Below are 27,733 nucleotides of genomic sequence, written 5' to 3' on the forward strand. Positions count from 1 at the left end.
ATAGTAAGTCCCATAATGACCGGAATAACCAAGATAAGCACAGACACAAGCCCTTGTCCAAATTCTACAGGGATCATTTCTGCCAGCACATTTTGAAGGGGAAATGTCTTGGCCAAGTCGCTGCTGGCGTGTGTGGGGATGGGATTGAATGGGACAAGAAGGCACCAGGCTGACCCACAGAAGCACCCCTCCCCATGGGTGACACAGTGCTGGCCCAGGGGATAACACCGTAACAAAACCCTTTCCACGCTAACCTGCCAGTGTCCAAACTCCACCATGTGTGCTCAGGGTCCTGCTGCTGCAGCACATCCCTTGATGCATGCTCTGGACCACTCTGGGCATGATGTGCACTCACCCACGTTGATTCCTTCCTCCCTTGCAAGTGCTGCTGAAAGGAGAATAAGCTGTTGGTAACCCAGCTGCTGCTGGGTTAGTCCCAGCAGAGGAGAAAGACAGCAGCAGTTGATAGGACAAGGGGTAATGGTTTTAAACTGGAAGAGGGTAGGTTCAGACTAGATACAAAGAAGAGTTTTTTACAATGAGGGAGGTGAAACACTGGCACGGGTTGCTCAGAGAGGTGGTAGATTCCCCATCCTGGAAACACTCAAGGTCAGGTTGGGTGGAGCTTGGAGCAACCTGATCTATTTGAAGATGTCCCTGCAGGGGGACTCGATGACTATTAAAGATCCCTTGCAACCCAAACTGTTCTATGATTCCATAGCATTTCCAGTCATGGAGGGGGGGATATACAGCTTACCATAATTGTGCTGATATTTATCCACCATCTGCTTCTTGCCCTGGGGCACACCAGCCTGGCTCCATCCCTGGGAACTGAAGTGGATCAGCAACACAAAGACCAGCCCAGTGCTGCCATAAGCACTTCTCATCACCTCCAGAAGCATGGGGGTGTTCCATGCATGTGTTGCTCTGCCCATTTGCAGCCTGGAGGAGGCCTGTCCCATCCAGCTGCTAAAGTGGAGTTCACTTCCCTGCAGAGTGCTTGGGTGTGCTGCAAGGAAGCTGCGGACTGAGCGTAACACCCCCAGGGGACAGAGTCCCCCATCCTGCACAATGGAAGGATGGGCTGGTCCAGAAATGGCAGGGAGCTGGGTAACAGCTTGAAGCTCACCTTGGCACTGTCTGCCGTCCACCCTACAAGCACTACCGTTGCAGACAACTGCAGTGTACAGCTCCCATGCTGCAGGATGCTTCTGTGCCTACATACCACATCACTTTACATGGTGTCAGGCTTCATCTGGAGGGAAGAAGAGGATCAGCCTAAGCACCATGTGGTGACATGGTTTGGATTCCCACCAAGGAGGGTCACCCTTACCCACCAGGGTGCAGTCCTGCTACGGTAGTAGTGACAGGTCCCATCAACAAGCTGGTAACAAAGCTGCCTGTAGCACCGGTTCAACGTCCATCAAGGAGACAGGCCTGCCTGAAATCCACAGGAGAGCAGTCTGGGCCTGCAGCACACCTTAGGAGAAGACTCCTAGCCCAAGCCTGGCCTTAAATGGAGGCCCCAGCCCAATGGGCAGCAGGTGGGTGTGGGGGGCCCACCTGAAGCCACTTAGTGCCAGAAGGCCCTGACACCCTTTCTGGCCCCACTTACACCTTAGTGCTGCACCCTTGTGTCCTTCCTATTGCTTGTGCTTACTTAGGAGAGGCGCCAAGCATCTCTCTGGATGTGGGGCGGTCGGACCGCAAAGCCCCTTCTCTCCAAAGCCCTGCTGGGGTGGGCCTGCTCCAGCACATTAACTTGGCTCAGGGGTGCATTTCTGAAACTGATATCCCAACTTTCCCCACTTTTCTATGCTTTGGATTGAGTCCTGGAGAGCTCAGGCTTGGGAGAGCATCAAGTGGATTCCTTTCAGATGAAACCAGATCGAATGTGCTCCAGCAATGCACCTCATGCTCCCCAGCCACTGATGGGAGTTTCGGCTGCAGCATCAGCCCAGAGCTTGTCTGGAGTGAAAAATAGACAACTTGTAAATGTATAGTGTGTGTGTTGGGTCCTTGGATGCACGGATCTGCTCCTGCCACACTGTGCACAGCCATCAGAGCCTGAATCATCCCAGATGTCCCTTTCCCTAGCATTTTGCTCTTGATCACTTGTGAACCAGAGCTTTCCTTCCTCAATTCCCCCAGCCAGGCAGCAGCAGGACGGTTCCTGCGTGCCGCTGGTCCCCATCCACTCCGCTGCAGTTCGGATCCACGACTTACAAGGAGTAAAAAGGAGCGATGCACCCGATGGGCTGCATGACGATCCCACCGCCCCTCGGTGTGCCCGCGGCCGAGGAGTGAAACATTCCTGGGCCGAGCGCTGCTTCCCCATGGGTGCGCATCCTCGGCCAGGGCAGCGCCGTTACCGGTAGATGGCGACTGCTGTCCGCGGATCCCGGCCCCATCCCGGCCCCATCCCGGCGGGGCGAGCGCGCCGGCAGCCGGGGCTGGTTTATGAATGAGGGGCTGCCCCGCTGCCCCCAGCTCCTCCCTGCTGCTCAGCCTCCAGGTACTCGCGGTCGGGCTGGCAGCTGGGCGCGCTCGCCGCCGCTGAGATCCCGCGGGCTCCTGGGCTGGTGAGTAGCTGAGACTGGGGTGGAATTGCTCCCGAGCTGGGCACCGGGCAGGACCGGGGCTCCTCTCCCGCCGGGAGCAGCTCAGCCCGGGCGGCTGAACCGGCTCTGACCCGCTGCGCGCTTTGCTCTTACCCTTCGCTTTACTGCGAGTTAGATCTGTGCGCAGGGTAACCCGTGAGGAGCTCCTACAGGGAGAGCAGAGCTCCTGCTGCTGCTCCCTTTGCCATCGTACGCAGTGAGGAGACTGCTGTAATGATCTTTCCTGGTTATATCTATGAATGCCTTAACTTGGATCCCAGAAGGTTTTATTGTTTATCACTATGGTAAAGCTCTTTGTCTCCAGAGCTGGGTTCTCTGGGGCTTCTTCACTTTGACGTTCTGCTTTGCTGCTCGGGTTTAACAGCCCCAAGTCCCATTTGGCCAGATTGTTGCTAATGCCTAGCCCATGCTGGGGACTTTTCCACTGCCCAGAGACAGCTTTGTTGGATTTCCTACATCCCCTCCGAATAAAAACCAATCATTTGCCTCTGATCAGTTGTGACAGCCGTGGTCCTAGGGGTAGAAATATCCTCCCTGGTCCATGGAGGGATTGTCCTTGTGCTTGGGTTTCATGAAATCTGTCAGGACAGGGCAATTGTGCTTCTTCAGCCTCTCTCTGCAAGGCCTCACCTCTCAGAAACCTCAGGACATACAACACAGCAGGCAGAAAAGAAACAGAGCCTGAGAAACGCCAGGTGCTCTCTAAAGGCATCCTTTAACTGATGATCCCTCTGCCTGGAAGCATTGCAGAGCCTGGGTAGGGACGGCTGGGAGTTGGGAGCCTTGCATGCTTTGAAGGTGACGGGTGGATGTTCCAGTGTGATGGGGTTGTGATGCTCGGGCTGAGGGTGGGAGGGAGAAAGTGAAATGTTTGCTTATGTCTGAAAACAAATAACAAAGCACTTGACCAACTTGAGACAAGGAGGGTTGTTTCTTCCTCACCTCGAAATAAGGCCACCTCTGGCATGAATTATGGCTCCTGAAAGCGTGCAGGCACGGCCATGGCAGGCGGGCAGCCTGGCCAAGGCGTGCACTGTCCACTGGACATCATCAGGAGGCATCTCACAGGCAGGGTGTAGGTGAACGTCAGCGAGCCCCGAGCCTGATGTTGCTGCCATGGCTGTGTTAAGCAGTTTATTGCCCAGAAGGAACCACTACACTCATCCGGCTGCTGAGCACCCGCGTGGAATTTCTGCTAAGCTGGGAAGCAGCACTTCCTGGTGCAGGCGTGTGCCCAAGGGAAGGGGGACAGTGCTGCAGGAGGCTGGGTCACAGAACCGCAGCTATCCCGCACACATGCCGGCCACGCGACCCTCGGGGAGCTTTCTCTTTGCCAAGTGGAGCGTGTCCCAGCTTCCCGCTGCCGGCCCTCGCACAGCCTTCAAAGGGAGGGGGTCTGGCAGCCCCACGGGTCGCTGATTTGACACGATGGGTTGCTGTAGCGTAGACTTCTCCTGCAGAGTTAACGGTATTGAAAAGAGCAGAAACCCAAACACCCTTGTGATTTATGAGCCAGCGATGGGGAAGTCAATCGGAAAGCCAGGGCAGAGATATCAGCCCTATAAGAAATATGGGAAGAATTCATCCCTAATCTAATCTCACTGAATTCCACAAGGGTGCAAGATGGATCATTTGCTCTGGTTTCCTTAGGTTGAGAATTAAACAGAAAACCCCCCAAGGGTCTAACTTATTCTCCCAAACAGCAATGTGCTTGTGTGTGGAGGCTGGAGATGGGCTGCCACGGCCTGAGCTATTTCCTCTGGCTCGATAAGAGGTGATGCCAGGCTGCAGGGCTGCCAAGCAGCAACATCCAGCACATGGAGCTCAAGCAGAGGGAGCGGGAGCCAAGCGCGGGGTCCTCAGCACAGCTCACTGCTAAGGATGCTCTTTGCTAAAGCAAGGCCTTGAGCCAGCCAGGCTGGCAGAGGCTCTCACCGGCGAGCGTTTCTGGCTGCCTCACTCTTTGCTGCGCTCCTGTGACACCCTCTCAGGGGCTGTTTACAGCAAGGATGAAGATTTATTGTAAATGTTGGCTCCCGGACTCTGGAGCTGCCTCTTCCTCCAAGTTCGGGCTGTCCCTGATCCAGCTGAGATTACAGCAAGCGGCGGCTTCAAGAGCATGGGGTAGTTAGGACTTTACAGGCTCTCACACAGTTACAAACCTGCTGTTGAAAGCAAAGACAGAGAGATCAGTCAGCTGAGCAAGCTCCTGCCCTCGGAGACAGCTGGGAATGGCTTTTGGGTGGGGAATGGGGGGCACCCAGCCTCTTTGAGGAGCCCTCCCCTGAGAGATCTGCTCAGGAGATCACCCCGCGTGGGGTGGCAAAGAGCTCCTGCAGAGAACAGTGTAATGGGCAAGAGGGTGAAAGCAGCATTATTGTTTTGGACTGGGCGTCCAGCTTTAATCCTTTCTGGTTCTTTTGAACCACCCCTTCTCCTCCCCAGTGACTTCTCCCTTCTGCCCTGCTCACAGGAACTGGCTGCACCTTCTCCCATGCTTTTTGCCTGGGGAAACCGAAGCAGAGAGTAGCAAAATGACCAGTTTAGTGTTCAGAGCTGGGCTCAAAGCACAGGGGACGAGGTCATTCTGCCTCCCTAAAGACTGTATTATCCCAAATCACAGCTATAAACCCCCAACTTGTATCTAGATGACAAGGAATGACAGTGATTTCATGGTACCCAGGAGCTCCATATTCCCAGTAGAGATAAGCCTTTATTATTCCCTGATTTGGGCACTGTAGGATATTTGGGCTCTGCCATCTCCATGCTCAACAACCCCACAGAACCCCCTGATCCGCCCCTGGCTCCGCTGTACCTGCAGGCACACCACACGTGCTCCGGGCCGGCACTACCCAGCTCTACCAGCGGGATGGCATGGCACAGAGCACAGTTATTGCCAACGTCACCCTCAGTCGATTTGGAGCCTGCCCAGGGCATGGTTTCCCTAAAACAATGCTGTTCACAGGCACACGGCCGTGTGGAGTTATTGTTCTTGTCTCATGTGCTGGCGAGCTGCCGTTTATTGTGTGCAGGAACCACGCTGCTTCTCCCACCGTCGGGTCCAGGTTTGTTTCCCTGCGTTCCAGGAGGAGACCACTGATGTCAGCCAATTCCACTTGAGCACTGTGTCGTGTGAAAAAAAAACCACCCACTGAAAGGCTTTCAGTTTCAATCTGCCCATTGTCCACTGAGAGGAGGGCTGCTCTTCCCACCGTGCGTGCTCCCACGCAGGCAGCGGTGACAGCTCTGCCACCGTGTGCTGCAGCCTGCAGTCAGGCTTAGTGCTGAGCTGGTCTGTGCTGTAGGAGGATGAGCTGCTGTTTGGAGGGAGATGGGACACTCGGGGTCCATCCTACTGAAAAAGAGTATATTTAGATTAGATCTTAGGCAGAAGCTCTTCCCTGTGAGGGTGCTGAGGCGCTGGCACAGGGTGCACAGAGAAGCTGTGGCTGCCCCATCCCTGGCAGTGTTCAAGGCCAGGTTGGACACAGGGGCTTGGAGCAAGCTGCTCTAGTGGAAGGGGTCCCTGCCCACGGCAGGGATTGGAACTGGATGAGCTTTAAGGTCCCTTCCAACACAAACTGTTCAACGATTCTGCAATCTCTGCTCTGCTACAGTTTCCATTTGGCTGTGTGCAGGTCACTCAGTATATCTGTGCCTCAGCTCCACGCTGTGTGAGAGCCATGGTGGGGCTTCCACAGCACGATGCTCTGCAGATGAGTGTATGGAGGGTGGAGATGCCTTCACATGAAAGGGCTGGATAGGAAGGATGTGTCCTGAGAGCAGCGCCTTGACTGTGGTACAGGTGGTGGTTGCTTCTGGGCTGTACTGGCCAGCTGGAAACACTGGCCCCAGGAGTGGTGCTGTGAGGAGGCAATAATCCATTGGGTTGGGGTAGCTCTGTTCCGGCCAGGCAGTGAGCTGGTTGTGGATGGGAGCTCTGCGCCCTAGGGCATGCTGCTGCCAGCCTGCTGGCTCCCCTTGAGCAAAAGCTACAGCAGCGGAGGAGCGAGTGCGCGGCCCCAGCCCTGACAGACGTGCCTTCCTCTTCAGCTCAGCCCGGAGCTGCCCTGCTGCCTCCTGAGGAGGCGTGAAGGAGCAGCCAGCTGGGGTGAACAGCCCCGCGTCCATCCCCATCGCCGCTGCTGGTCGTTGACCCTCGGAAATTCCCCCCTGCTGCCTTGCTCCATCCAGCTCCCTTTGCCTGGCCGGGAGCTCCGGGTGGCTCAGCCACCTCGTAGTCCCAAGGCGGCAGCGCTGCTGTGGCCAAGATGCGTCCCGCAGCTCCGGAGCAGCGTGCCGGAGCAAAGGGCAGCCCGCTGCAGGCTGCCGGAGCGTGGTGCTCCGCAGGGGTCCAAGGCTTGCGGGGCAGAGAGCTTACCCGGCAAGCCAGGCTGTAATTACCGAGGAGCCCGGTCAGGAGGCTGTGAGAAGAAGCAGATAACGGTGCAGGCACCCTCCGCCCTCATTAAAATACTTTCTCCAGCAGAGCCCCCACGCCTGCCCAGCCTGTTCCAATTAGCGCAGCGGGATGGGGAGAGCAGGGAGCAGGGATCCCCTTGATGAAAAGAAAACACTGCAGCGCTTTCAAGAGCCAGGGGAGGCCTGGCTGGGACAGTGAGAGGCCCTGGGAGTGTGACCGGCAGCCCTGTCGGTGGCTGGCCATGGGGCAGTGGATGAGCCGGGTCACTGAGCGGCACAGCAGGTGCTTCACAGCCAGCTCCTGCATGGAATGGCCCTGGGATCACAGCTAGGGAAATGTGGTGAAGCCAACAGCTTTCTGAGAAGTGCTGAGCATCCCTGCCCGATAGGTCTGGAGGTGGGAAGCAGACCTAGAAGATCCGCTTTGAACGAGGGAAACGTGTGTTAAATTGTGCAGGTTTGCTGCAAAATGCCCTGGTTAAGGTAGCAATAGACTGTGGCTTGGGAGTGCTGGGAAAGGCTGCAGCCTGCCTGCCCAAGGAGCAGGGATGCACCTGTGCTCCCCAGGGTTCAGGGTCTCATGAGACACCCCAGGGATGTAGCTGCCTCCAGCCCTCAGCTCCCTGCTGGGGTACTTCAGACAGACCCCATTGATGCTGGTACGTGCCCACCAGGACCCTGACCAAGCCCATCGCTTCTTTTCCAGGTGCCACCAAAGGGCCAGCCCCCCATGACACAAGGTGATGGCTGAGCCTGCCCAGGTTCGAGCTGGCAATCTCTGTAAAAGAACCCTGAGTGTCCCCTGGCCCCTCTTCCCAGCCAAGGTCTTTCAGCCAGCGAGGAGCATTAACAAACCCATCCCTGGCCGCAGTCCATGCTGACCCCTGGCCCCGGAGCCCCTGCACGTGTGTGATTCCCCCAGACCCAGCCTGGAAAGTCTGGAGCCCAGAGCCCATCTCCTGAGCTCCCCAAGCCTCCAAGGGCTGTATGGAATGTCAGGCCATGTGGCGGGCAGGTGACAAGGGTGGGTTTCAGCCCTTGGAGCTGTGGTATAAATGGCTCTGAGGAATGCGGCTCTGCCCCTGGGGACTCCCAAGGCTTTGGGGAGCTGGGCTGGCAGCGGAGCGGGCAGTACAGAGCCTCTGAGCTACCTTATTTGGGTGCTTTAACTCAACACCAGAGGGTGGCGAGTCCCTGCCCCAAAATGAGAGAATTTTAAGCTTCTCAATTGCATCAGGAGGTAGGCTGGGAGCTCAATATGCCCAGCCAATTCCGAGTTTAATCTGGAGTTTCATAGTCCAAGTCAATCCTCACTGCAGGGAGGTTGGACTAGGTGACTTTTGAAGGTCCCTTCCAGCCCAAACTGTTCTGTGGTTCTGTGATCCTATGCATCCTGGCTGGACTGAGCTGTACGGCTGCTGCCCAGCATGAGACATGCTTGCTGCACGCTTGTCCCACCTCCCTGACCTCCTGCTTTGTCTGCGGAGGAGCCCAGCGTCTTCAGCGTCTTCCTCTGAATTTGCCTCTGGACTTGCTGCCTCCCTGATGCTGGATGTCCTTGGGGTGAATCAGAGGCAGGAACGACAGAGGTTTCTCAGCTGGCACTGCCTGGCTCAAGCACCACATTCAGGAACACCAAAAAGCCCTGTAGGAAGCACTGTCCGACAGCATGGGCCAGCCCAGCCCCTCACCATGTCCATCATCATGTCCATGACTGTGCAGTGAGACAAGCCCAGCCACTGGGCCACCTTCCCAGCCTGACACCAGGGAGCCAAGCCAGAGCAGGCTTCACCTCCCTCGGTAGCAAGGGAAAGGTAGGGCCTGAGCCAGCGGCCTCCCGAGAAAGGGATTAGCAGGATGTTAAGTGAAGCCAGCTCCTTATCCCTTCATAAACAGTTATTAATATCCTGGCCAGCTTTGGGCTTGGCAATTCCCCGTTTGCTTTCAAAGGATATGGTCCCAGACAGAGCTCTGAAGTGTCAGCACAGGCAGTGAGGTCCCCCTGACAACACACAGACACAGAGCTGTCCCTGTCCCATCACCATTATCACCGGTACCATTAGTGAGGAGCCTGGCAGGAGTGATGCGCTGATGGGCTGCAGTGTGCCAGCAGCAGCCAGGACTCGTTCCTCCCCACTCACGGTGCTTGGCACGCTTTGGCAGTGCTGGTTGGCAAGGAAGGGTGAGCTGGGGCTAATTGTGACCATGGGCTTTAATCTCTGGAGGTGGGAGCGTAAGAGGCTGTCAGGAGATGTCCCGGTTGGAAGGGAGCCTGCTGGCCAGCTTTGCCGACTGATAGCAGAGAAACTTGCTTGAGCAGCCTCAGCCTCCTGCTGCTGTTCATCATTTCCTCTGTTCAAACCCTCCAAAATCTGCTCTCCCCCACCCCCCTCATCCCTGGGGCTCTGCACGGGCACGTTGACCTGTGTCACTGCGGGATTTGCTGGAACTGCCTTTTCGCAGGGCACACCGTGGTGCCCCCAAGCCCTCTGAGCTCTGGGGTCGGTTTGTGTGGCCCCAGCTCTGGTGTTACACTGCAGGAGCATCACATCCCCCTCCCACAATCAGCTCAGAGCTGCAGGCTCCCCGGTGCTGGTCCTGCCCCAGCCAGGCAGCGCTAGGGAAGGCAGGAGGGAGCTGGGGGCTCACCCTGGTGCCTTTGTCCCCCCCGGCAGGAGAAGGACGACAGCTGCTCTGGTGCAGCTGCCGGAGCATCCATCATCCGGCGCGGGATGGAGCGGAGCAGCCCCATCCCAGCCGGGCCTTCAGGCAGAGTTCTGTGCCTGCAGGGGCAGGCATGGGGGCAGGAGGGGCTTTGGGATGAGCGACAGCCACAGGCAGGGGTGCACACGAAGGCACACGCCAACAGCTCCAGCTGTGCACGCTCCCTGCACATGTGGCCCCGCGCTCACAACAGTACGGACCATGCGGTGTGTGCGCAGGGGTGGGCATCGGGCTGAGCTGTGGGAAGGGATGGGAGAGGAGACTGCGGGATAGGGCTGTTTTGACTGCTGGACCTCCTTGCCTGGCTTTGCCCCTTTACTGGGGCGAGACTCGTTCATCCCAGCTCCCGGAAGTGTCAGAGAGGGAACCGCCTGCACACAGGGCTTGTGCTGGGGAAGACAGGACGGCCTCAAGAGCATGGGGAGCAGGAGCCAGACCTGGGTGCTCGGGAAGGTGGAGAGGGTCTCAGCTGCCTCCTCAGCTCAGGTCCTAGCGCAGTGTCTCCATCCCCTGTGGCTGAATGCTGGCACGGGGCGCAGCTCCTCTCCTCCCTCCGGCTCCTCTCCCTTGAGGTCCCCCAGCTGCTGGGGCCACATTTCACCCCCTGCCCGTGGCCCCGCCAGCCCCGCAGTGTAACTGAAGAAGGCACTAGGCTGCAAATGGCGTGTGGGGATTAGCTGGGACACAATCGGGGCCTGTGAGAGTGCCGGAGCACATGGCGAGCTGCGCCGGGCAGGGAGGCAGCGCGGGGGCTGCTCTCAGTGCCGCAGGGTCGCTGCAGAGCTCGAGTTCAGCGTGCTCTTCCCTCCTGGGAGATAATCCACAGCCTGATAAATCCACTGCCGGGCCCTTCCCCCTCTGAAATTGGGGCTGGTTTGCACTGTCCAAATAGGTGTTGTCAGGAGGAAATCGATGCTTTCACGGATGACCAATTCCCTCCCATACCCGCATGTCCCAGACAGGAGGGATTTGTCTTTTCTCTGTTGCTCAGTCTAAGGCAAGACCTTCCAGGGGACTTTGTCTCCAAAGATAAAGTTCAGCACCATGCCATGAAATGGTGACTCGAGGTGACAGCCCGGAGCCTTAAACCTGTTGGCCTTGTGCAGGTTGCCAGTGGGAGGGGAGGGCCAAAGGATGACCACTGGGACCAGGCCATCTGGTAGACTCTTGGCACAAAGTCAGCCCGGTGCCGCAGTGTCAGCACCCATGTCACCTACAGCAAGACACTCCTGATGACTGCTGCCCCCCCCAAAACAGGGCTGCAATCACCCATGTTCCCCCCCCCTCACACCCTGTGGTGCCCGGGGTATGAAACCTTCACCCTCAGACATCCCCTTGCCCAGCAGCCTGCCCTCATCAGCACTTCCCTTTCCAAACCGAGATGGAAAGAGTTGCTGCTCTGGACAGTTGATTATTTAAAGCTGTCGGGAGTGTTTAATTTAACCCTGGATTCATAATCTACAGCTTGTTTCCATCCAGCAGACACCCGTGCTCCCCCTCTCAGTGTAAACTCTGTCTCTGCCAAGCCCTTCACCTCCAGGCAGATTTGGGCAGAGGTTTACAGCAGGGGCCGTGGCCCCACAGCGGGTTCCCCCAGTGTCCCCGCTCTGACTTCACGCAGCAAGGGATGCTGAGGCTGGGATTTTGGCTGTGCATCAGGAGAAGGATGTGCCAAGCCCCCCACTGCTGCCTGGGCATGACCCAGGGGAGCCCCGAAGTCTTGGTGAAAGAATGACACACAGGGGAAGCCTTTCTCACTGAAGTCATCCTCTGACAACTTGTCTTCCTTTGTCCACCACAAGCCCCTCCAGCATAATCCTCACCATCCCTGACCCTGCAGCCAAGCTCTGCCAAGGCTCAGGGTTCCTCCTGTGTGTGGCTGCGGCTCCTGCCCCCATCAAACCTGCCTGTGGCAGGGTGAGGAGCCGGAGTGCTGGTGTAACCCAGCTGTATGTGGCCTGCGTGCCTGCCCCACTGCTCCAGCCCCTGCTGCAGGCATGTGAAGCATCCTTAGAGCTCACCCGGTGGCCATGCACGTGTGTCCTGAGGCAGCAGCAGTGCCCTGCCTGCCATCCTCAGAATCCCAACCCACCCCGGCATCCCCTGGAGCTCTGGGTCATGGAAGGTTCCTCCAGGGCTGGCTTAGCTCAAACCTAAGCCTAGCACAGGCCCTACTCCATTTATAGAAAGCTGCAATTAGAGGCCAGCAGTTTCCCCAAGTCCTTCAGCAACCCAATGAACACGGGTGAGGAAGAAACATCCCTGCCAAATCCCAGGCACATCCTTGCGATGACCCCTGGGATTGCAGGGCTCAGGGCATGGCTGCGGGTCTGCAGGACGGGTCTGGGAGGCTCCACTGCAGGCAGCTGAGTGTGGGGAAGAGCTGAAAGTGCCGGAGCATCCCCAGCACAGGAAAGCCACTGGGAAGGTGTTTGGGAGGGAAATGAGGGCAGCACTCCCTGTCAGCGGGTCCCCAGCGTGGCTGACGGGGCTCCTACCTGGGAAGCCCCCTCCTCTGGAATCAATCTAAAGAGACAGAAAACAGCACAGCCACCGCCCTGAGGCCGTGTCCAGGTCCGCTGCGGTGCCAGGTCTCCTGGATGGGAGCAGCAGCAGGTTGTGCTGGCCAGAGTGAAAGCAAGGCAGCAGCAAGGGCAGGGAAAGGGCAGGAGAGGAGCTATGCCAAGGGGCTGCTGCCTTCTCCCTGTCTGCCGGCACGGGGAGAAACCTTAAGACTCTGAGTCCTAAGCAGAGTGAGTGCTCCTTCTTGTGGAAGGCAGAGACCAAGGCAGCTGGAGAGGCTTGGCTGCACCATCCCTCCTACAGCCCTCCACCGGATGGCAGAAATCCCCTGCTCCCAGAGCCAAGAGCCTCCGGCCAGGAATGAGCCAAAAAGCTCATTTAAAATCTTTCAGCCATAAAACTGGAAGAACTTAATACGCAGCAAGAGGGGGAGTTACTCACAGCTGCCAGTTAGGGTCCGGGACGTTTATAAGCAGGGAAAAGAACCTAAATTGCCTGAATTAACTGCAGATTGCTGGCAGGCTGGCCCTGCTCCCCACAGGAGGTGTGGGAGCTGGCGGAGGAGGCTGTGAAACCCTGCACATCCCTGTGGGAGTGTGAATGTAAGAGAGTCCTTCCTGCCTGCAGCATCCCAGAGCCAGCGGATGCTGGTAGCCTCAGAGAGGTCTGCGGTGACCAGAGCTGCCGGCCAGAGTGGTGTATCCTGTACACACAGAGCCGTGGCTGATGCTGAAGGGATCACAGAAGTGGTGTTTATGGACAGTGCTCCAAACTTTAACTCCCCCTTCAGTCAGAAGGGCAAGATTTAACCCCATGCTGAGCTACGGTGAATATTTGGGATCCCTCATCAGGCTCTGGTCAAGCCCTGAGAGCCTGCTGGAGTGTGTACTGCTCCCCAGGCACTCCTCACCGCTTCCCTCACAGCAGTCACCCCCAGGATGCTCGCATCCAAACCCTCCCGAGCACCACATGCCATGGGCACGTCAGCCTCACGCGGCACCTTCCCTGGGCAGGCTGTAATAGCTGGTCCTCTGGAGTCCCTGCACATGAAACGTGCTGGAGATCCTGGGTGGCAGCCAGTGCAGCGGGTGCATGGGTCTCGCAGCCACGGTACCCACAGCTCTCAGAGGAGGAGGGTGCAGGGTGTCCCACAGGGACCACCAGCACAGCTCACAGCAATGGAGGTGTTCAGGAATGCTCCTCACCCGGCCAGAGCCATGGATGACCTCTGAGGCTGCAAGGACAGCCCAGCCAGCGAGACACCCGCCTCCTTGGCCCTGCTTTCCCTCCCAGCCCAGCCAGTTCAGGCTGCAGGAGCTCCTCCAGACAAGCCTTGTCTCCCGGAGCCCTGTGGGTGCTCTGCTCTGATAACCGCTGACAGGCGCTTGCGGTGGGTGCCGCAGGGTCCCCAGGCTGTGCCTCGTCACACACCATCACTCACCATCCCTGCAGCACCCTCTGCAGCCAGGGGCCGGTGGGCTGGGGGTCCTCACAAGCACACAGCCCACCACAGTGCAGCCTTCCCCCTTCTCTGCTTGCAGCTGGCAGCGGGGGTGGCATCTCAGCGCTGGACCATGGTGCTGTGAGGACGAGGTGTCTGTCCCCTTCCCACTGCTGAGCGCCAGAATGCATCCTGCCCCTCACCGCAGCCTGCCCCTCGCCGCACTCCTGCTCTGCCTCCTCCTGCAGCAGCTGGGCAGCAGCAAGGCATGGAAGCAGCATGCCCCGCGCCTTCGTCTCGCCTACAAAGGTAAGGGGACTGCCCAGATGGGTGTCCTTGGGGTCTGCATCCTGCTTGGGAGGGCTGGGAGAGCTTTCTATAGGCAGGGAGCGAAGGGGGCAGCCAGGCAGGAGGTAACCCCGCTGCTGCGGCTGCAACATCTCCACATGTTGGGCCCTTGGGATGTTTTATGGATGCAGCTCCAAGCACAGCACCTGAGGATGCTGCTGGTGCTGTGGCATCAGAGCACCTGAGGATGCTGCTGGCATCAGAGAAGGGTGCTGAGCAGGGAATCCCCTGCCCTGGTCCACCACAACATGGGGACCAGAAGGGATGTCTCCTTCTGCTCAGACTCACTCTGGGCATTTTCTGGTGTGTCCTGGACTGGAGCTGACCTGGGCAGCCCCAGGGGAATGTCCCCTCTCTTCATCCTCACAGTGCAGTGGGGACACTGAGCCCCAGGCAGTGCTGCTGGCCCCTTCCCCTGCCTCCCACCAGCACAGCCCTGCCCCAGCACAGCCCTGCCCCAGCACAGCCCTCCTGCCTTTACCTCTCCTTTCCTGCCCTCCTTTCCATCATTTCCCTGCTGCACTTTACCCTTCTCCCCTGCATCTGTCTTGCCTGTTGAGATTAGGAGCTCTTCAGGGGAGGCAGAGGTTGCTGATGCAAAGGAGGGGCTGCTATCAGTGATCTGAAGGTGCAACAAGAGCAGACTGGCTGGGAGCACACTGCACAGCCCAGCAGAGATGTGCAGAAAGGGAGCTTCTAGGGAAAGGGTCTCTGCAGGGGAATGACCTGAGCAGTTGGAGCAGAGCTCTGCAGCTGGTCACCCTGCCTTGGACCTGCAGCACAGGCTTGGCCAATTTACCTGCTTCCAGCTTCTCCTGTGTGAAAAAGAGCAACTTGCTTTGGAGGACAGGCAGCTCAGCACATCCTCAGTGCTCAACCAGCCATTCTCCAAGCTGTGTGGTTGCAGTGCAGCTTTTCCAAGGCTATTGCACTCAAAGCTCAGGTGCCATCCTCTCTGCCTGCTCCATCACCCTGAGAAGCTGCTCTCCAGCCAGAGAGGTGATTGATGCCTCCAGCTTGCTGCTGAAGAGAGCTGGACCTCCCAGGGATGCAGGATATCCCTGCAAGGAGCTGACCCTGCTGATAGCCCAGACTGGAAACACTGTGCAGGGTCTGCCTTTCCTTGGAGCCAGAGGAGGCAGAGCAAGGCTGCAGGAGCACTGAGGGACTGCTGACTTCAAAGCCCCACAGTGTGCTGGGGCCAGACATGCCAAAAGCCCTCAAGTCTTGGGCAGAGGCAGAAGAGGAAGCTCCCAGCATCAGGAGGGCTCAAGGACAACGTGAACAATGGCAGGGGATGTGACTCACGGACAGCACAGGGCAGGTTCAAGGACACAATGCCTTGAGAAGTTTAGGTTTAAAACCCCCTAAAATAAATAAATAAAAGGAGGCCTTTGAGAGTGCATCTACAGGATCAGCCTTACCCTCAGATCCCAGCATGGGGGAGGCAGGCAGAGCCCTTGGTGGGGCCGGAGGAGAAGATGCAAGAGGCTTGAGAGGAGGAAATGACAGCACCGAAGGCTGGGAGAGCAAAGGAAGGATGGGGCATGGGGCACGGGGCCAGGAACAACAGCAGTGGCTCCCACCCTGCCAGGGAGGTTTATAATAGCACACCAGCAACCACTGCCTGTGAAAGGCAGCCTCCGGGTGCTCTGGGTCAGGCTGGGTCAGCCCTGGTGCTGCCCGGAGCCGAGCCTCTCTTTTCCAAGGCCATGGAGCAGTGCAGCTACGCAGTGAGCCCACAGCATGCCTCCCAGCTCCTCTTACTGCAGTGACCAGGGCAGGCACAGCTAGGAGCTGGCAAATGGGTCTTCTGCCAGCCTCTGATCTGCAGCCAGCCCAGCCGGGCAGCACCCAGCAGCCATCTCTATGCAGCAAGTGGCCGGTGGGTCTCTGGTTATCAGCACCAAGCTGCACTGGCACGTCTCTTATCAGCCAACAGCAGTGAGAGGCTGGAGCCAGGTTTAGCACCAAGCTTCCCCCTGGCTTTGGGGATGTCCTTCGTGATCTGCCCCGTGTGGTGGCTGGGGGAAGGGGAGAGGACAGCCCTGCAGCACAGCCGGGCTGTGACCCCAGGAAGCCCAGGGTCGCCCTGCACGGAGGATGCTGTAGCTGAGGGGCAGGCGGAGATGATGGATGGGACAAGGAGGTTACAGTGGTCCTGACAATAAACAAAAACACCGTGGCCTTGGGAGACAATGAACACAAAGGAAAGGATGTTTCTCTGTGCTCACCCATCGGCTTAGCCACCGTGCAGCTGCTGCAGAGACCGCCTGGTTCCCTGCCTTGAGGTTGGGGTTTGGATCAAATGCCTTATGTGTGACATCCCCTTGGTGAGGGGGCAGAACTGCCACAGAGTCAGGCTCAGATCCTCATTGTCATTAACCCTGCCAGAGGGCTCATGGTGCTAGTGCCAGGTAGCAGCTCCTCCCTGGATCCTCCCGTGGACTATCACGGCAGCAGGGAGGGCTCCTTTGTCATCCTGCCTGACCTTGTCCTCATGATTAAGGCAGATCTACTTCACTGCACCCATTGACCTTCCCTCCCACCCACACTCAACTTCCCAATGATTTGCCCAACATTTCCCCCTGGATTGGGCAGGTGCCGGCAGTGTTGGCCATCACAGGAGGGCGCGATGCACAGCAGCCTGCTTGGGACCCAGCAGTGACAATGGCCCACAGGCACGGACAGGAATTCAGCTGTTAACCCCGTTCAGCTGGTGGGAAATGGCTTGGAAATGTGCTGCCCTTTACCCACGGCACCCAGAGGAGAGCCCTGCGGCACCCAAGGGTAGGGGGGATGAAGTGGGGCTGTGCACAACAGTTGTGGGGACAGGAGGAGGGCCAGGAGCTCTCTGAGGCAGCCGGGAGCAGCTCCTGGCAGAGGGGGGTTTGTGTCCCACGGTAACTGGAGCCTGACCCGGGAGGAAGGGGAGAAGGAAGCGCCAGCTGGGAGCAAGCCTGGCTGCGGCGGATCCGGGCAGCGATCCCTGCCTGCTGCCCGCGGCCCGGCAGGTCCTTCCCCCGCAGGGAGCAGCAGACGTCAGTGGCATTTCCAGCCCGCAGGCACTGGCCCCGTTTCCCCTCTGCCCTGGAAACGGGGTGGAAGGAAGAGAGACGCAGCCTCCGGGTCAGCCGGTTCCCCTCGGATGGAAACGTGCCCGTACCCACGTCCACCCCACCTGCACCCGGGCCCGCACGTCCACCCGTGACCCATCACCTGGCCGGCACCGCTCCCCTTGAGAGCATCCCCCCTGTGCTCTGACACACTGCTCCAAGCCGCACGGTTTTGGGTCATCTCTCAGACTGGCTCTTAGGGATCACCCTGGGCTTTCCAGCCATGCTCCACCTCCCATCCAGCAGCAGTCTGTCTCCATGTCCCTGCGTTTGCACCTTTTCCTGCACAGCACCAAAGGCAAGAGCAGCCTTGCCAGCATAGCCAGCCTGTCCCTAGCTGTACCCTGCCGCTTTTGAAGAGGAAAGCAGCGTGCTGTGACTTCTGGAAGCTGTAAGGTCCAGCCTCCCTGCTGGCCTCCCCTGCCTTTATCCCTGGGATGGCAGCTGCTGTGATCCCATGTCCGGTGCAGCAGTCGCCGTGGCGGTACTGGGGGATGCTCACCCCAGCAGCCACCCCCAAACCTGGTGCTGCACATCACAGCCCCACAGATGTTGTTTCAGGAGTGGTTAACAGGAGACAAGAGCTTATTGTGCCTCTCGCGCACCCACGTGCCTGCAACTGTGCTGGAGGGGCCATGCTGGCCACCTCAGGCTGCTGCACAGGAGGGGCTACAGCCTGAGCAGCAGAGCCTTTCCCACTGCCATGCCTCTGCTCCACATGGAGCTAGGTCCATGGCACACTAAAGGGCCTCGGGGTGGGCGAGGGAAGGTGTCCTGATTGGGCTGTGATGGCACATAGCCTTCCCTTGGAGGATGCTTTGCCCCAGAGGATAGCCAAGCCCCATTTTTTATGTGAACTCTTCTGTTCTGAAGCCCAGGGAAGCATGCTCAGAGTTACAGCAAGCAATTCTCCTCTCTTCTTAGCCCTCTCTCCATGGTTTCAGGGTGCAGAGGCTTTAGGACATTTCAGAGCTCCTCTGAAATGGAGCCTGGGCTCCTTGGGCCCCCAACCCTGCAAACCAGCCCAGAGCATATTCAGCGCAGTTTTCCTCTTTGCAGGGGTGACTCGCTGTTTCCTCCAGGTAGGCTCATGGGAGGAGGCTTCATGAGCTTTGGGGTACCGAGGTGGTGGGTTTTTGCTAGGGCATTGGCTGGAAAGTTGGATGCCCTTGGGCAGACATGGGTAGCCAGAGCTGTCCTGGAGAGGGGCAGCACGGGGCCTCTGGCTGCTTCTTGTGTTGCTCATGGATGGGTTTCTCTTTGCCCCACAATGTGCTCCACAGATCTGCTGAAATCCAACAGCTCTCGCCTGTTGCTGGCCTCAGGGGACGGGATGGATTTCCAAGCCCTTTTGGTGGATGAAGACATGGCCTGGCTGATGGTGGGAGCGAAAAACCACATCTTCCTGCTCCACCTGGACCATCCCAGCAGGGAGCCTGAGAAGGTCGGTGCTGGCCCCTTCCTCCCCGGGAGCCGCTCCTGGTTCCATGCCGGGGCGTGGAGGTGGATGTGCTCGGAGCTGGGCTGCTCTAACGTCACCAGGGACACATTTACACCAGGATGCCTCAATCAGTGGGGTCAACCCATCCCTGGCGGTGCTGAGCCCCGCTGGGACGGGCCGACGCCGGGGAGGGCCAGGGCCGGGAGACCTGGGTGGACCTGGGTGCGGTGCAAGGGCAGTGCCCAGAGCCCTGTTATCCCACCTATCCCTGCTGCTGCTGCAGGAGCTCCAGCAGCGGGACCACTAATGTCATCCCAAGACATCCTGCTGCCGGGTGCGCCGCTCCAGCCCGACAAAAGCAAAGCCCATTAAGGCGCTGCAGCCTGGCGTTCCCATGGGCTGGGATCCAGGATCTCCTGCCCACTGCCGGGTGTGCCGTGGCCCACCCAGCTCTGACCCCGTGCCAGATTCCCTTTGAGCCTGTTTGCAGGCTGCCTGCCAAGCTCAGCCAGGCCCTGGGGACACAGAGCCACTGCAGAGCAGCCCCTCACCATGTGCCTAAGCCTGGCCCCTTTGGCCAAGCGCGTTCCTATCAGTGCCTCTGGTCAAGGAAAGCAGGGCTGCATCCTGGGGTCTTTGTGTTGCAGATTTTCTGGCCAGCCTCCCGGGAGCAGGTCGAGCATTGCCAGCTGGCTGGGAAGAATGTGGAGGTAAGCAGCTTACCCTGAGTATTAAACACCAGCATCACCCCATAACGGAGCCCTGCGCTCTGCCTGACAGAAGGTTGTTGAGCCGGCCAGAATTCAGCTCAGCTTGCCAGCTGCCAGGGCAAGACCTGGCCGGGCTCCTGCATCCCGAGCAGACACACCATGGAGCTGGGCATGAGCGCCCAGGCCTGGGCTCAGCCCGATAACAAACATCTCCCCTCGCGCAGACGGAGTGTGCCAACTTCATCCGCCTCCTCCAGCCCTTCAACAGGACCCACGTGTTCGCCTGCGGGACCGGCTCCTACCAGCCCGTCTGTGCCTTCATCCAGCTGGGAGCCCGGGGGAAGGTGAGGGACACCCTGACCAGAGCCATACCCATTGAGAGCCCCCTTTCAGCAAGTGAGCCCTGGAGCCAGGGGAGCCAGCCTGGTGGTCCCTGGCACTTATGTGTCCTTGATGAGCGTGGCAAGAAGCAGCCCTGGTGTGGCAGTGCCAGGGTGCTCTCCATGGGGAAAGCACCAGGTTGTGGCAGCCCTCTCAAGGGACCTGCTCATCAGAGCTGAGCGCTTCCAGCTCTTCTCCACATACCCAGCTTGGTTCCAGCTTCCCCCATGGCTGACACCTCCCCTTTGGCTCTGGCAGGCTGCCGGAGCTCCCATCATGCGGTTGGTGACTCACTCCTTGGAATCGGGGCGAGGACGGTGCCCGTACAGCCCCCATGAACCCTTCACAGGGCTCCTTGTGGGTAAGAGAGGGGAGAAGAGGATGCTGAAGGTGGAAGTGCTGGGAATGGTCTGTGCTGGGAGGTGCTGGCAGCAGTGCCTGCTCCTGCTGTGGTCCTGGGCTGGTGCCCAAGTGTGTGCGAGTGAGAGGAGCCATCCCACAGAGCCTGCTCCTGGCACCCAACCCACCCAGCACCCCTCTGACCCGCAGATGGGGAGCTGTATTCTGGTACCTCCAGTGACTTCATGGGCAGCAGCGCTGCCTTCTTCCGGACCTGGGTCCATGGGGCCGAGCAGAGCTACATCCGGACAGAGCAGAACCAGGACCACTGGCTACATGGTAGGAACAGGGGCCACGGGGGCTCTCCTGCCTGCTGGGGAGAGGCTGGGGCCAGCGCTGGGCCCCGAGCTCAGTGGTCTGGTTCTCTTCACCTCTCTGGGAGGAGGCACCGACGAAGCCTCTGGTGGGACTCAAGCTCCAGCACATGCTCTGCAGCCTGAGCACCAGGAATGGGGCTCTGCCACGGGGCTCCCTGGGGCTCCCTCAGCATCTCACACCGCTCCCAAGGGCAGTACCACAGGGTCAGATCAGGACACAGGGACACGTTGTGCTGTTCCTTCCCCCTGCAGAGCCCGCATTCGTCGGTGCCTACGCCATCCCTGATACCTACAACCCACATGATGACAAGGTCTACATCTTCTTCCGTGAGACAGCCATGGAAGCTGGGCAGTGGGAGAGGCGGCACATCCAAGCCAGGGTGGCCCGGGTCTGCAAGGTCAGTCACCAGAGGCCATCAGGTCCTCCCAGTGGGATTCACCTCCTCTGGCCCAAGCCGGGTCCAACAGCAGGACATGAGGGTGACAAAGTGCAGAGGGCTCAGGGCTGGGGGTGACCTGCTATGGGGATGGAGGAGCGGGAGGTGTGGGGGAGGCTCAGAGAGGGCTGAGCCTGGCTGTTGGTGCCGCAGAACGACGTTGGAGGGAAGCACAGCCTCATCAACCGCTGGAGCACGTTCCTCAAGGCCCGCCTGGTGTGCTCCATCCCCGGGCCCCACGGCACCGAGACACACTTTGACCAGCTCGGTGAGTGCACAGCCCAGCCTGCAGCCGGAGCAGCACGGCCATGGCTGCTCCTCCCGACATGCCCCAGGGAGGTGGGACTGGCCCTGAGAATGCCCACTGCATCCCCTGGACTGGCGCTCCAGCTCCCGTGCCTCACATCCATCCCTCTTGTTGCAGAGGATGTTTTCCTCCTGCGCACCCGGGACCCCCAGAACCCCCTCGTCTTTGGGCTCTTCACGGTCTCCAGGTGAGCAGGGCTGTGCTACCCCCTATCTGGGGCAGTGCAGACCACCAGCCCCTCGCTAGTGCTGCTCCATGGGGAGATGGGGAGTCCTGGATGGGCAGAAGGGCAAGAGTGGCACCCAGCTGGCAGAGGAAGCGCCACCAGCCAAGTCACTGCTTTCCCTGCTGCTGGCTCACCAATCCATCTGCCAAGCCACCAGGCTTGGTGTTGGCACCGACAGCAGTTTCCAGGCTGGAGTGGCTGTGCCAAAGGGACTCCATGCACAACCCCAGGGCTGACAGGAGTTGGGTGGGCTCAAGGGTGTCCCCGTGGAGCAGCAGGGACACTGACAGCCCCACGCTCCCCGCAGCGGTGTCTTCAGCGGCTCTGCCGTCTGCGTCTACTCCATGGCTGCTGTGAGAGCTGCCTTCAGCGGCCCCTTCGCACACAAGGAAGGATTTGACTACCGCTGGGTAGAATACAAGGGCCGTGTCCCCTACCCCCGCCCCGGCACGGTAAGGGGCTGGGGAGCAGGGTGGCAGCGGGCAGGACAGAGTGGGCTGGCCCTGACGCAGCCTCCGTGCCTCCCTGCAGTGCCCCAGCGAGACGTACGACCCCCTGCTGCAGTCCACCAAGGACTTCCCCGACGAGGTGATCAGCTTCATGCGCACCCATCAGCTGATGTGGGAGCCCGTGTACCCGCAGGGCCGCCAGCCCGTCCTGGCCAGGGTCAATGTTCCTTACCGGCTGCGGCGCCTGCTGGTGCACAGGCTGGAGGTGGAGAACCGGCACTACGACGTGCTCTTCCTCGGCACAGGTGGGAGCTCACACAGCCCTGGGGACGCTGTCAGCACAGGGATGCAGTCAGCACAGGGATGCAGTCAGCACAGGGATGCTCTCAGCACAGGGATGCAGTCAGCACAGGGATGCTCTCAGCACAGGGATGCAGTCAGCACAGGGATGCTCTCAGCGCAGGGATGCAGTCAGCACAGGGATGCTCTCAGCACAGGGATGCTCTCAGCACAGGGATGCAGTCAGCACAGGGATGCTCTCAGCGCAGGGATGCAGTCAGCACAGGGATGCTCTCAGCACAGGGATGCAGTCAGCACAGGGATGCTCTCAGCGCAGGGATGCAGTCAGCACAGGGATGCAGTCAGCACAGGGATGCTCTCAGCACAGGGATGCTGTCAGCAGGGCACACCGGCCCTGACAGCTCCTTCTCCCGCTGCTTTCATAGATGAAGGTAAAGTCCTGAAGGTGGGGCTGGCCGGTGGCATGAGCCGTGGCACCGAGGTGATCAGCCTGGAGGAGATCAGCGTCACTAAGGTACAGGAGGCTGGGGCTGAGCCACGCAGCCACCCTTCACCCTTTGGCATCCTCCCTTCAAGCTCCTGCAGCAGGTCACTGGCCTCTCTTGGGTCCCTTGCCTGTCTGTCAGTGGCAGCCCATGCAGTTACCACGGAGGGGAAGCAGGAGCACTGGAGCCACGTCATCTCCCAGCTCCCGATCCAGTCCCTGGGGGCATAGGGGTGCACACCAGATCTTGAACTGAAATGGGGGGGCTGAGCCCAAGTTTGAAAGTGTGGCTGCAGGCAGGGGCACATGGAGCAGAGCCAGCCCAGGCTGCTCATATGGAGCAGGAGGAACTGGGAACAGGGACCGGGGCCAGGGTCCCAGCCCCACTGGCAGGCTTGGGGTACCCAGGAGGTCCCCACAAGGCTGCAGCACCCTCTCCTTCCCCTCCAGGTGCCTTCTCCCATCCTTGACATGAAGCTGTCACTGAAGCGGGTGAGTCCCCCCCCAGCCCCTCTGCCTGGGTGCCTTGGCCCCAGTGTTTGCATGTTTAGGGAATGGGATCCTGCCAGGGCAGCCTGGGGGGTCTCTGTCTCGCGTTTCCCCTGCCTCCCAGTGCCCCTACCCCAGCACAGCAGGTTCTGCAGCTTGCCCCAGTCCCCAGCCACGGGTGCTGACTGGTCCTGTTCTTGCCTGAGCAGCAGGAGCTGTTTGTGAGCAGCACTCACGGGCTGATCCAGCTCTCCCTGTACCGCTGCGAGCTCTATGGCAAAACCTGCACCGACTGCTGCTTGGCCAGGGACCCTTACTGCACCTGGGACAGCAGGACCTGCTCCCCACACGTGCTCACCGAGAAGAGGTGAATGGGAACTCGCACCAGCCCTGCTGCTCCCATGCAAAGGGATGGCGTTTGGAGCAGGGAAGGGCAAGCTTTATCCACCAGCCCAGTCCCCTACTTCCCCCCCTGCCCTCCTTCCTCCCCTGGCTGCTGCATGAGGGGGTCCCACAGCCCTGTCTGCTGCCCCACAGGCGTGCCCGCTGCCAGGACGTGCTAAAGTCTGACCCGCTCAGCCAGTGCCAGGACACCGCAGAGGGTGAGCACCAGCCCCAGCCTCCCCGGGGAGCCCGGTGCGGGCACCAGCTCTGTGCCGGGCCAGCATGGTGCTGGGACCCCAGCGTCCAGCGCAGAGCCTGTGCTGGGTGCTCCGTGCTTCCCTCCCTCCCCGCCTGTCACGCACAGCTCCCGCGCAGGGTACTCACCCTTCCCCTGTCCTGTCCCGCCCTGCACAGGGACGGCCGCTGTGGAGAAGCTGGTGTTCGGGGTGGAGAAGAACTCAACCTTCCTCGAGTGCCTGGCGCGCTCCCCGCAGACCACTGTGCGGTGGCTGGTGCGGCACGGCGAGGACGCGGACCTGAGCGAGGTACGAGGGGACAGGGCAGTGGGACGAGGCGCAGGGGTGGCTCTGTCCCGGGGACTGACCCACGGTGCTCTGCCGTTGCCGCAGGTCGGGAGCCACGGGCGCTTCTCGGTGCTGGAGCAGGGGCTGCTGATCCGGCAGCTGGCTCCGGAGGACGCGGGCACCTACGAGTGCCGGGCCGTGGAGCGCTCCTTCTCCCGGCCCCTCACCCGGTACAGCCTCCGCGTCATCAGGCACGAGGCCATGGAGCTGTCACCTTACAAACGGAGCAAGGGAGCCGAGCTGGGAGGGACCCACCAGAGCCCCCGGCCCCGCACTGACCTGCACCCCGGCTACAAGGGCTTCCCGCGGGCCCTGGGGGCACCGGGCACCAGCCTGGATGTCTACTGCAACGCCCTGCGCCTGCAGGAGAGGCAGCGGCAGAAAGCCTGGCACCAGAAGTGGCAGCACCCATCCCCGGACAGCAAGGGCGGCCGGGTGCGGCGGCACCGCCAGCCCCTGTGAGGGGCAGAGGAGCCGGGGCCGCCCGCTGCTCCCTCCCCGCTCCGCCCGGGGCCCTTCTCGCTCACAGGATCAGCTCCGAGACGCCTCCAGCTTCCCGTGCACAAAGCGCCTCGCTGTTACTACCTCAAACCTGCCAGTCCCCTCCATGCTCCCCACAGGGCACGCTGGGCCAGGGCACGCAGCCCGCACCGGCTCCGAGACTCAAAGCTATTTACACCCTGCAGAGTATTTATTCTCCCTGTTTTCCCCTGGCCCTTCATGACAATTGTTATCAGCAGCAGTAATAAGCACAGAGGACAGAGAAGGGAAACGGTGAGCTCCCATAGATGGTTCTCCAACACCCAGCAGCATCCAGCCCTGCCATGGACATCGTGCCCCCAACCTCCCTCCCTTCCACAGGGAGCAGGCCCCTGTGGGGTGCTCACTTGGATGGCTGCAGAGGTACCAGTGGATTCCAAATGCCACTGGAGGCAGCAGGGCACAGCTCCTTGTTGGGCTTGGGCACCTGCGGTTTGAAGAGATGCCCATACCCAGCTCTGCTCCACTTCAGACCACACCAGCTGGTTAATTTTGACATGTATTTTACAAAAACAAATAAAAGAGAGCCACCAGGCAGTTATACCAACTTACAATTTATTATTTTTTTTTAAAAATGACATGAAACACAAGTAAAAATAAATACATCATATAAACAACAAATTGTTCAAAGTCTCTGTTCTGGGAGATCAGGCGAAGTGCATCCCGTTCAACACAGAGAAGAGGGAAGCACACGATCATGCGTGGGGCCATCCGACCAACCCACCCTGCTAGCGAGACTCCTCTTTCCAACCACAAAAAGACAGGCCACAAACTAAGGCGGTAGTGAAAAATAACAGAAAAAAACAGAAAAAGAACCCCAAACCACCAGAAAACCCCAGATGAGACTCAGCGATGGATTCCTTCAGGCTCCCTGGGTCTGCCAGAGACTGCAGCTCCGAGCCCGGTGCCACAAGCAGCCCTGTGGTCTGGGAGGCGGCAGGTTGCTCTTCCTCCCTTCCACCGTGTCCCCTTGAAGGGAGCACTTGCTCTGAGTCACAAGGAGCCATCACCTCACTGTATCCTAACTGGACTATGTTCCCCTCTTAACTTCTGCCCCCCGCCCCAGCCCTCCCACCCCGGTCCTTCCAAGACTGGATTAACAAAGTTCACTGCAGTGTGGCGAGAAACACCGGCCATGAAGGTATTTGCTGAACTTGTCCCTGTTGGCCTGGAAACCACCCACAAACCAACAGCAATTCTCTTGCATTCACCAATTTGCTGACATCATTAAGCCAAAGTATGAAGTGAAGCCCCCATGGAAATCCCATCCTTTGCTTGCTGGAATATCGGCTTTCTGTGAGTACCTGCATCCACCCCACCCAGGCACCCCAGTGCCGTCAGTGTGCAGCAGATCCTGCCCCATCCATGGGCCAGGCTGGGCTGTGTTGCCCCCTCCCCACAAACCTTCCCAATACCCCAAGGTCTACACCGTTAGGAAGCAACAAGAACATCAAGACTGAGGTACAGCCGCAATCCCTCTCCTTGCCCGGGGCATTATGTCCTGCAGCGGTACCCAGCGTTCATCCACTGTGCCCAGGAGTGGAATCCTCCCACCTTAAGAGGAGGGCTGAGGGCTGGGTGCCAATGTGGGGGGCAGCTGGACACCCCCACAGCCCTGTGCTCAGAGATCTTCTTTAGTGTCCAAACCCCTCAGCAGAGTCCTGCACTGCTGCCCTCAGCGTCACCCAAAGCCCTGCCACCAACCGGCAGCTGCTTCCATCCGGTCATTGGGGGACAGAAACTCGGCAGCAAAAGTTAACCTGTGCAGGGACAGCCTCTGTTCTGGGCTCAGGGAAACCCAGACAGAACCCCCTGCAGCACAACCACGTGCTGAAAAGGAATAAGATCTGGGGAGGGCAGATGAGAGGGAGAAATCCCATGGGAGAGGGGTTTTAGGGCTCAGCGAGGTCCCCCCACTTGGAAAGCCCCATCATAACCCGCACACCCTCATGGCATTTGTGGGGTGGAGGAAATCCTTCCCACCGTGCTGCAGGTGCCTCCGGTTGCCTTGGAGCACCCCCAGCTGCTGCCAGCCCCCAGCCAGGGTATCACTGTTACCTCTGTGACCACCTCCCAGACAAGGCTCTGAGGGGCTGCGCGTGGCTGGTGAGGGGAACAGAGGTGCTGCATGGCCCCACTGTGCTCGGGATAGGTGGCTGGGGCTCTAACTTGGGTGCTTGCTGCGCAGGGTAACCATGCTGTGGCTGTCTCAAGCTACAGATGTATCCCAGCACAAGGAAGCCCCTCGCAGCTGGTTGCATCGGGGGACAGACACGGCACGGAAGGGCAATGAGGGGTCTTTAAACTGCCATGGCCACGCAGGAGCCAGGAGAGCCCTTGCACTTCACCCTGGTGAACTGCCAGCCCATTGCACAAGCATGCATGGAGTGGGCTGCCCAGGGAGGTTGTGAATGCTCCATCCCTGGCAGTGTTCAGGGCCAGGTTGGAGGAGGCCTTGGGTGAGATGGTTTAGTGTGAGGTGTCCCTGCCCATGGCAGGGGGGTTGGAACTGGATGATCTTAAGGTCCTTTCCAACCCTAACGATTCTCTGATTCTATGACTCTATGCACCCTGCAGCAGCCGAGTGCTGGCCACCGACAGAGGAACCCCTGGAGATCAGACAGCAGCATGGGATGCACCAGGGCCCACTGAGGAAGCCCCGGGTGCTCTCCTGGAGAGACAAGGAGCAAAGAAAACAGCACAGGCACAGGTACCACATCCAGAGCCGCAGTGCCAACTGCCCCTGCTGCAGCTTTATGCCTTGTCCCAGCACAGAGCCACAGAGGACTTGGGAGGGTCCCTCGGATGAATCCCACTGCCCTGACTGCCACCCATGAGGACAGGGGCTGCAGCAGGGCCCTGGCGAGGGGCTGCTCCCACTCCGGCCTCCCGCATGCACCCGCAGGTCTCAACACTTGCTACTCTCGACAAGGAAAGCCCTTGCCTAGGTCCATTCCCCAAATCCACCGGCAAACTGACAGCCTCACAGGAATGCAACGGACATCTGGGCAAGCTCGTCATACAATCAGTGTCACAGGGTTGTGCATGAGGTGGACACACAGAGCACAGGAGGGCACGACTCACAGATGC

General features: G+C 59.4%; 1 protein-coding gene across 4 annotated transcripts in view; it reads left to right on the forward strand.

The window, feature by feature from the left end:
- Positions 1-25,264, forward strand: part of LOC130598339 (semaphorin-3D-like) — a 29,808-nt gene extending 4,544 nt beyond the window's left edge. The window contains exons 1-18 of one of the 4 annotated variants that reach the window (XM_057407651.1): positions 2,442-2,582; positions 13,832-14,040; positions 18,479-18,639; positions 19,284-19,346; positions 19,571-19,690; positions 19,986-20,088; positions 20,277-20,405; positions 20,696-20,841; positions 21,034-21,148; positions 21,305-21,374; positions 21,721-21,865; positions 21,945-22,167; positions 22,588-22,676; positions 23,097-23,138; positions 23,345-23,502; positions 23,673-23,737; positions 23,934-24,064; positions 24,149-25,264. In XM_057407651.1, the coding sequence (XP_057263634.1) occupies positions 2,461-2,582; positions 13,832-14,040; positions 18,479-18,639; positions 19,284-19,346; positions 19,571-19,690; positions 19,986-20,088; positions 20,277-20,405; positions 20,696-20,841; positions 21,034-21,148; positions 21,305-21,374; positions 21,721-21,865; positions 21,945-22,167; positions 22,588-22,676; positions 23,097-23,138; positions 23,345-23,502; positions 23,673-23,737; positions 23,934-24,064; positions 24,149-24,565 (2,508 nt within the window). In that variant the 5' untranslated portion in view covers positions 2,442-2,460 and the 3' untranslated portion in view covers positions 24,566-25,264. Of the gene's footprint in view, positions 1-2,441; positions 2,583-13,576; positions 13,681-13,831; positions 14,041-18,478; positions 18,640-19,283; positions 19,347-19,570; positions 19,691-19,985; positions 20,089-20,276; positions 20,406-20,695; positions 20,842-21,033; positions 21,149-21,304; positions 21,375-21,720; positions 21,866-21,944; positions 22,168-22,587; positions 22,677-23,096; positions 23,139-23,344; positions 23,503-23,672; positions 23,738-23,933; positions 24,065-24,148 lie in introns of those variants that run through there. The other 3 variants (XM_057407652.1, XM_057407654.1, XM_057407653.1) reach the window with 3 other exon arrangements.
- The last annotated feature ends 2,469 nt before the right edge of the window (positions 25,265-27,733 follow it).

Source organism: Pezoporus wallicus, unplaced genomic scaffold (genome assembly GCF_028554395.1).
Source record: "Pezoporus wallicus isolate ANWC-B61680 ecotype Strahan unplaced genomic scaffold, APGP_CSIRO_Pwel_v1 contig_3568, whole genome shotgun sequence".
Taxonomy (NCBI): domain Eukaryota; kingdom Metazoa; phylum Chordata; class Aves; order Psittaciformes; family Psittacidae; genus Pezoporus; species Pezoporus wallicus.